This window comes from Passer montanus, unplaced genomic scaffold (genome assembly GCF_014805655.1).
Source record: "Passer montanus isolate IOZ18808 unplaced genomic scaffold, ASM1480565v1 scaffold113, whole genome shotgun sequence".
Taxonomy (NCBI): domain Eukaryota; kingdom Metazoa; phylum Chordata; class Aves; order Passeriformes; family Passeridae; genus Passer; species Passer montanus.
Genome location: NW_024357947.1, coordinates 1,642,873 through 1,652,345, shown reverse-complemented (window position 1 = coordinate 1,652,345; position 9,473 = coordinate 1,642,873). Strand labels below are relative to the sequence as shown.

General features: G+C 44.9%; 1 protein-coding gene across 1 annotated transcript in view; it reads left to right on the top strand.

Moving 5' to 3' along the window:
• Positions 1–1,130: 1,130 nt before the first annotated feature.
• URI1 (URI1 prefoldin like chaperone) overlaps positions 1,131–9,473 on the top strand; it is a 41,574-nt gene continuing 33,231 nt past the window's right edge. The window contains exon 1 of the mRNA XM_039696392.1: positions 1,131–1,415. Within this exon, the coding sequence (XP_039552326.1) occupies positions 1,341–1,415 (75 nt within the window). The 5' untranslated portion in view covers positions 1,131–1,340. The remainder of the gene's footprint in view (positions 1,416–9,473) is intronic.

The window sequence follows — 9,473 nt, the reverse complement described above, 5'->3', positions numbered from 1 at the left end:
CAAAACCTCATTCACTCAAGGGAAAGGTTGAGCACTAAATGCAAGGTCTATGACTGAACATGGCTCTGTGGTGTTTGGAATGTACAAGTTGATGCTAGCATGGCATCAAGCACCACGAGAAGCTGCTCAGGCCTTCAGCAGTGCTGCCACCCAGCACGGTGTTAAAGCATGGCTCCTTCCAGCACCAGTGTGTAATGCCAGAAGTGTCTGATGGCATCCACAGAGATGGCTGGTGAATTTACTGCACATAAATTACCTGTGGTATTCCAAGGGTGGTTGTACACCACTCGCTTCCCATGCAGGAAGTTTTCCACATAGGCAAGTCCGAGTGCTGCTCTAGCACTCAGACTTGCCTATGTGATTTTAATGAGTATTTTGCAATCTGCCAAGTCATGGCAGCCCACTGTAGAAAAGGACAAGGCATAATGGGTAAAAATTGAAAGAGGGGAAATTTAAGTTAGATATTGGGGAGAAATTCTTTCACGTGAGGGTGGTGAGGCCCTGGCACAGGCTGCCCATAGATGCTGTGGATAACCCAAAAGTGTTCAAGGCCAGGTTGGATGGGGCTTGGAGCAACCTGGTCTAGCAGAAGGTGTCCTTGCACATAGCAGAGGGGATGTGGGGATTTGGATTCGAGATGTAGCAAAGTTTTTTCACTGTTTGGGTGTCAGGCATCAGAGTGGGCTGCCCAGGGATGTGATGGTGACCATCCCTGGAGGTGTTTAAGAGGTGTCTGGCACAAGTGCTGGGCAATGTGGTTCAGGAGTTACAAGGGTAGCGCTGAGCAGATGGCTGGACACGATGATCTTGAAAATCTCGTCTAACCGTGATGATTCTTTTCTCTGTTAAAGTCCTTTTTATGATTCTGGGATTGCTCAGCGCCAGCCGCCCTGCCATTGCACACACACACACCCCAGAGCCGGCATCCCGAGGGCACTGCCGGTGACAGCACCTCGCAGCTACAAAGGACACACCGCTCTGTCTCTGCGTGGATCCGGGATTAGTGCAGGCCCGTCTGAGCGCCCTGCAGCCGCTGCTCGCTTTCTGACGCCAGGCCTTGGCGCCCGGGGCCTGCTCTCCCGAGCCCCGGGGCGGCCCGGGCTGCCCGGCAGCCCCGGGGGTGCCGGAGCCGGGATGCTTCTTCCCCCGGCAGCGGCGGCGCCCCGGGCCCAGGCGGCGGCGGCCCCCGCGTGGATGCGGCTCTGGAGCCGGCGCTTCGCCCTGCACAAACATTTCTATAGGACTCATTCGCCCTGCTGAGGAGATCGGCCCCGACCGGCCGCTTTCCCTCCCCTCCCTTTCCCCGCTCCCCCGGAGACCGCCGGCGCGGCCCGGCCCGCATGGAGGCCCCCGGCGGCGGCGCCTCGCCGCTGAGCGCCGCGCTGGTGGGGCGGCTCCGCCGGGAGCACGAGAAGGTAAAGGGGGCACCGGGGCCGGGCCGGGCCGGGCCGGGGGGGGGGGCACGGGCCGGGCCCGCGCGGGGGAGGGCACGTGGCCGCGTGACGTCACGGGCGGCGGGCCGGGACACCCGGAGACCCCCGGGCCGGGGACACAACTCCCGGGACACAGCACCGGGACACAGCACCGGGACACAGCCCCCCGGGACACTGCCCCCGGGCCACCGCGGGGAGCGAGGTCGGGAGGCGGCAGGAGGGAAGGCCCTGCCGCTGCCCCAGCCTGCCGCGGTTAGCGGCGCCCATGAAGGCGTGTTTGTGTGCTCCGCACGCCGCTCCGGGATTTTTCCGGCCTCCGGGACAGTCACGCCTTCAAAAGTGCCCAGCCGTGTCCGTGACCTGCGTCACGCCGGGGGCCGGCGTGCTCCTGGGCCAGCCTGAGGAGACCGTGTGCCAAAACCTAGTTGTTCACGACTTGCCTTTGGAGTCATTGGTTATATTTGAAATGGGTTTCAAAGAACCAGATTTTTTCCACAGTTCAGAGCTGGTTCCACCTGAGGCCATAGCACAAAACTCAGGATACTTTTCCGTGTAGATTACACTCGTGATCAAACTCAAGTGGGCCCTGAAAACCTAAGGGGTGCGATTTGGGGCTGTAGATTGCAGCCTCGCAGTGAGCTCTGTGTGGGAGCAGGAGTCACTGGAAATAACTGGTGGTCATGTGCAGGGTGTTGTTGACACAAATACAGTCTGCAGACCTTTCGCTTTTTCTGCTCATGTGATTAAAATCTTTCTAAGCAGATGGTAAGATGCATATTAGAGTTTCTCAGTTATAATGGAAGATTTTATCTCCAGCCTGTATTTTGTCACATGCTGGTTTAGTTGAGAAAAAGTGAGTAACACCTATGGGGTATAAAAATGTGCCTTGTTTGGAATACTGTGTGCACAAATGTGTCTACTTTTGAATACCCATTGGATCATTACTGAAATACCTGTGTAGCCAACTGACCATTGGTGTGGATGAACAGTGAGAGGAACTGCTGGAATCCTCTGCAGCATCTGCCCTGCACGGATTGGAGCCCATCATGCCAATAACTGCTGATAGGAGCTCGCCTGCTTGGGCTCCTTCTGTTAATTTTCAGGGTGGTGGAATCTGGTGAAGAATAATTTCCCTGGTACATTAGTGTCAGGCCTAATGTGTAAGCACACGTCTGCCATAGCCACAGAGAATTATTCCCAGTTCATGGTAAGACCCCTCTGTAAGCAAGTTTAAGACTCTTCTTAAACAGATCTGCTCCAGTGGAAAAGAGGCCCAGGAGACCATTAATTAAGCCTCTGTTAGGCTGATGTACCAAAGTTATATTTTATCATAGGGAAACTTTACATAATTTCTGCAAATTGGCTGAAAAAAATGGAACACTTCAGCTTCAATATGAAATTATACTAAAGAACTACATATCTTGGTTACAATGGAGTGTCGTGATGAAGACATAGTAGACTTTCCCTCTATGCAATGAATATATATAATTGGATTACAACGGTATTTTCAGTTACAAAAATATTGTATTTTAAGATGGAGGAGGTCTTTTCATTTCAGCTGGCTCCTCTCAGAGATCTGTATTTTTCCCACAGAATCACTGAAGTTGAAGGCTCCTGTTTTGTCTCAGCACAAAGATGAAGGAGAATTAGTTACCCAGTACTTCAGTAAACTAGTAATTGTAGTGTCAGGATCATGGAAAATAGTAAAGTTACTTAGCCAGGACAGTATCTCTATATACTGGCAGGCAGATACATTTCTTTTAATTACTGGGATGTTGTGCTGTCCCAGTGACGCTTGATTAAGTACAAGGAAACCTATTTATTCCCATTAATTTGAGGGCAACCTTTGGTGAAATTGTGGAATACAGCAGTACCTATTTGCAGCATTAAAGATAATATTTGATTTGTGGTTGGTTATTTTAACACCCAGGCCATTGTACAGCCCTGGTTCAGCTATGGGTTTGAGCTTTTAAGTGCTAAAGAGCTGCCCTGGAGAAATTGTGAACTGAGGCTTCCTTCCTGCTTAAAAATACTGAAAGAAAAGGATGTCCATGAATTTCTGTCTTTAATCGATGGAGGCTGCAACTTCTAGGTTTAGGACCCCTGGTGAAAAGTAATTTTAATTCGTGTTTAGGAGTGCTTGCCTGTTGGACAGATTTCATCTTGTTAATTTGTGGTGATAGTAAGACCAAACTGTTAAAAGCAATTTTCACTGCTCCTACTAAAGGCACTTTGTATAAAAACATGACTTAGAATGTGTATCTTGGGGATAAATTATAGAAGAATATCTAGTAATTTTCATGATAAAGACCATCATTGGAAGCACAATGCCTGCGTAAAGTTTTGAATATTTCTGTAAGAAGAGTATAATGTATGTGTCATGGATTACTTGTAAAAGCAATATATGTTAGCTGAAAATACTGCAGTAAATCTATTGCAAGTTAGTAGAGGAATTATAAAATGAATATTTAAATAGGAGCTTTCTCATGCTATAGGGCCTGCGTTTAAACATAATATTTGATATACATTTATTCCTGCAATCAAGTGGGTTGGGATTACTGACTGATGGGAAGTTGACAAGTCAGATGTGTATGATTTGGAAAGACTTGTGTAGACAGTGAATTTACAGTGGGATGATACGTTCTATAGTTCCTGAGCAATGCAATGACAATACGTGTAATGGGAGACATTACAGAGCCAATTAGACCCAAGGGACGTTTGCAGAGTGCAGACACAGGCATGGAGAATCTAAAGGATTCCAGTATTAGATGGCAATATGATTTTTTTTTTTGGTATTGCACTGACAAACACACTTTTTTATTTTCCTTGTAGAAAAATTAGGACAAGGAAGTGGCTGCCCTGTCTCTCACCATGACAGCAGAGCACAATTAGATTGAGTGCAGCTCTTACTGTAACTTATTGGCCATTGTGCATTGTGACATATTCTTAATTTTTATGAATTTAAATGGTAGAGCTGTATAATATTTAATTTCCAAATGATTTTCAAGATCCTGGGTATTTAAAAGTTCTTTCACAGTTAAAAAACTTGTAGGTGCGTTATGGAGAAACAAGTCACAGAATCCTAAACTTAGACTTTTAAAAATTGTTTCCTCTTCTACATGATTTACTTCAGGGGCTGACTGCTTCTGTTTGTCTTTTCCAAGTAATATCTGTGCTATAAAATCAGCAGCTTGGCAGTTTTAGAGCTGTTCCTGCAATCTGAAAAGGAGCAGTGAAGCAAAGTAGGGTCTTGTTCACTTGATGCTGCTGCAGGAGCCACTGGAGATCTGGCAGTGCTTGCCTGCGGACTCACAGATGAGACTCAGATCTGCTTGTCTGCCATGGTTTGCACTTTTTCTAAGCTGTGTCCTGCTGCTGCAGGAGCCACTGGAGATCTGGCAGTGCTTGCCTGCGGACTCACAGATGGGACTCAGATGTGCTTTCCAGTGCAGTGTCTGCCATGGTTTGCACTTTTCCCAACCTGTGTCGAAGTTCACACAATCCAGAGAATGCCTGGGTATGAGCCACCAGTGCAGCAGGACTTCATTTTGCACAATAACTGTTGGAGAAAAGTGTCTAAAGCTTGGTTTGATGTGCTTCTTTTAAAAAGAGCCTGTGTGAAGCTTTATTTGCCCTATTCCTTTTTAAAAGGTACCTGGACAATTACCTTTTTGGAAATTGTGATCACATACACTCCATCCTGTCCACTGGTTCCAGTAATGTTTTTCAGGTGCTGCATTCAAGTAAAAGGACTAATTCAGTCATGATCTGGAAGCTTTTTATGGAATACTTATTGTTCTTCCAGTGTTAATTGATCATCACTTTTACTTTTTTAGTCAATATTTGTCCATGTTCTTATTAGTATGAGTTAAATACCCACAAGTTTATATAGTGCCAAGAGCTGTGAAATAAATTAACAGATCTTCAGTAGTTTTTTTAATGGTAATTGGAGGAGACTTGATAAAAGAGTTTAAAGAGCATTGCCTTTATTCTGGAGAGGGCAAGCCTGTGTGTTTTCAACCTCATTGGCGACTAAAATGTGTAGATGAGATTATATGCACAAAATTGAGGTGTTACTGAATTGTGGTGCTCTTACAGCTGTCTGCAGAGGCTGTGAGTAGATGCAGTGACCAGGGTTACCATTTGGGAATGATCTTCAGTATCTTTGCACATCTCCATTCCATACGTTCAGCTCGTAACCTGTCTTCTCAGGTCTGTTTGGATGCTCCTTGTCCCAAGTACTTCTTTCATCCTTTGAGGTTGTGAAATAATACTTTGTTTTAGTCTGAGCCTCCAGTGTTGCAGGTGGATTTGCATCAGAGCTTACCTCTTGATGCCCTCAAGAGCAGCAGCTAAGGCTTTGTGTTTGTGTGGTTGCATTGGGACACTGCTGCACTGTGCAGGTGCTGCTTTTGTAGCTCCTCTTGTCTGTTAGCACAGGCTGCAGCATGGGAGCCAGTCTCAGATCCTTGTTCAAATGATCTTGTGAATTGTCCAGCTGACTTAAATTTGAACAACTTGTTAATCTTTTTGTGTGTACTTATTTCGGTTCTTCAGCAGTTTTAAGGTGGGCCATTTGTGACAATGCTTAGTGAACTGGGCTGGGATCCAGCTTAAAACCAAACTTTATTGTTGATCTTTTTGCCCTTTTTTTTTCCCCTCCTTCCTGGACTATTTTTCATCCACTGTGGATCCCTGATGTGGTTACAAATGGCTGTCAGCAGATCGTGTCAGCTTTGGGAGGATGAGACATGGAGCTGAGTAGCAGGAGCCAGGGAGGGATGATGCTGAGTTTACTCAGGACTGGCTGAAAGCTGAACCACAGCCTGCAGCTATGTCTGTGAGGCAGGTGTCACAGCTCATGGCAATTCTAAGCCAGTTAAGCTTAGGTTTTGCTAGCAGCATAGTTTTTTGCACCATAAACTCCATTGAAGCTTGCAAAACCTGCTTGAGATGCTGGGCTGCTTAGATCATAGGAGTTCAGTGCCTGTGCTGGTCTGCTGCTCTCTGGGTCCCTGGGCAGGCCTGGCTATGGTGTAGCCACACAAATGTGTCTACCTGACCTCAGCTGAAATATTGAGTTTTGAGTTCTTACCTCTGTCTCAAGATGAAGTTACAGGACATGCACACTGGCTTGCTGCCAGTGGAGGATGAGATCTTCCTCTGTGTTCCTTGCTTGCCCCACTTAAGTTGGTTTGGAGTTGTGGAGCTCACTCAGCAGAAGACATCCTGTTGCCCGCAGTGTTCTTTGTTGTGTAGAATTTTTGAGCTCCCCAAAATAATTTTGGTCAGAACTTAGTATTTGTTTATTGATAAATAACAGTTATGTACTGCTTTTTCTGCAAAACTGCAAGACCCACAGGTATGTACACAATTAATAGAAAAATAGTAGATCTTCACCTGTTCTCTTGTAAAGAAAAGTCATAGCTATATTTCTAAGATTTTTTACTTCAGGAAAAAATGTTTGCCATGATTCAGATCTCTTTTTCTCTTTTCCTGCAGTATTCTTCCCAAACACATTTCTTCAAAAGGCAAAAGTTTCAACCCAAAGGGTGTTTTATGTTAATAATTTGTTGAAATGTAGCATTTTTGAGTAATATGATTTAATAAATGAATATGAGAACTCAGAAGTGCTTTCTTCCTTTTGCATTAGATCATAGTGTGCCAACAGACTGAAGAATTTTTAATAGTTTTATTTCATTTTTTGATTGAAAATGGGGCTCTAGGAAAAACAATTGTACAAATGTTAATTCTGTCTTTCTCCATCAGTGATTGCTGTGTTCTAGGCAAGTACTGTGTAGTTTCCTAGAGGAAAAAATGAAAATTCATTTTAAATGTTTATTTTTTTCTGTGGCTTGTTACATCCTTGTTACCAAGAGATGATTAAATATTTGACCACCCATTAGTGTTCTGTAATGTAAAGTGGTATGTGAACTGGTAATTTCATGGATGAAATTTTAGTGTTTGGGGGTACAAGAGGGAAATCTCATGCATGAGTTGCATGGCACAGAGGGTTTTGAAACTGCAAATATTTCCAGATGGAGGCAGTTCCTGTGCATGTATGAACCAGAGTAAATACTTGAATGTGAAATATTTAACATTTAGAGCTATGCAGAGTTGGAGTCACCTGAAGGAAGTCAGTAATGCAAATGATGTTGGATTTATCATGAGCCTTGCAAACATGGATCTGCATTTCAGAAAACCAGCATACACTGGTGGAAGGTTCTGAACAAGAGGATCTAGGTTGAAACAGAGATATTTTTACAATCCCAAATGGCAGGGACAGTCTCCTGAAGGCAAGTCATTGGGTTTACACTTTATTAGACCCTTACTTTAATTACCACCTCATTACTTGCTTTGCTTCCACAAAAAGTATTCCATACTGTCATTTTTCCCTAAGTAACTGGAAATGTGATTGAAAGGGATGTTTAAAGTGAGACTAATTCAAGATTAAATAGTCACAAATTATATTATTGCTACATGTAAACAAATTACTTGCATATCTGATTTTATTCAGATTACTTTTCAAGTGGTAAATAATGCTTTATCACTTATATAGTGCTCTTACATCTTTAGAGTGCTTTTCTCACATTAATTAATCATCATTAAACACTCTGAGGTGGGTAGGTTAATACTATTATCCCCATTTTGCAGATGAAGAAATGTAGACTGAGAGGTTGTGATTTGCTCAAGGCCATATAGAAGAGACAGAATCAGAGCTGGGATTAGATCTGTGTCCCTAGCTTCTAATTTCAGAAGACCAGCCAGATTGTGAGTCAGAGTTTTGAAACAAAGTGCTCAAGTGTGCATGTAGAAGCAGCAGACATTTACTTGGCCTCTTAGGTGCCTAACTTGCAACTTGTTTAAAGGGAAGCTTTGCTTTTGTGCCATGCTTCACATTTCCACCTTCATACTTGGAAGGGTGGAAATGGCCTCTCATTCATTTAGGACCTCTTCCTCATCTGATGCAACAGTTTTATTTTCATCCTTTTCATTGAATTTAACTTCCATCTTGGAAACTTAAAAGTTTCTACTTCTCTGGTCTTGAACATAACTGCACAACTCACATAGAGCAGGTTCAGCATTGGTGCCCCAAACTGCCTGCAGGTGATTCTGTTACTTAGAATTTTTCACAAGCTGAGACATAAATAAGGTTCTGACTTGGCAGCTTGTCTTACTCTGTTCAGAAGGGATGAGAGAGAATTGCCCTCTGTGTGCTAAACCCAGCACCTTTGTAGGCAATGCCCAGGTGCTCGGTAGGGAGAAACATTCACTTGCATGCCCCCCACCTTGGAGAAGTACCTGAATAAAACAATGTAGTCTGGGAATGGAGAGGAGAAGAGACCTCTGTGTCCCACACTTTGTTAGGTACCTGAATAAAACAATGTAGTCTGGGAATGGAGAGGAGAAGTGCCACCACTTAGTTAATCAGAAGCACCAGAGACAATTATATTTAGCTGTTAGTAATGGGAGCACCTGCAGAAGTAACAGATCAGGAAAAATAAGATTGAGGAAGGAAGTGCCCTTGTACAGGAGGGTGAAAACCTGCTGGGGTGATGTGGGATAGGTCAGAGACCTATGGCACATACAGGTAAGGATCTGCCTTGTGCTACAGCATCCTGCTCACCTGTGCTCACTGCCAGGGAAATGTTGGAAGTGACTGTAGAGCCTGGCTGTTGAGCTAGGAGCTCTGGCTTCCCTTCCCAGCCCTGAGCACAGTCAGTGGTTGTAACTCAGCCAGCAGAATCAGAGCACTGCTTTTTTGAAGTGCTGCTTGCTTGAATTCTTGGAGGAAATTTTGAACTCTTTGAACGCAAGGTGATGGAGAAAGTAGCATATAAGTAGATAGGAAGGGAGAATGTGTTGCAGAGGGAAGGAGTTCTCTGTCTTTGGTCAGCTGGATGATAGGAGTTGCCTGGGGGTGATTTGGGGTCATTAGCCTGCAATCTGCCCTGGGATCACACTGGTGAGGTGGAACTGGGGACACCTGGGACGTGGTCACAGGTCTGAAGCTGATCCTCGTGCTCTGCTTGTGACGCC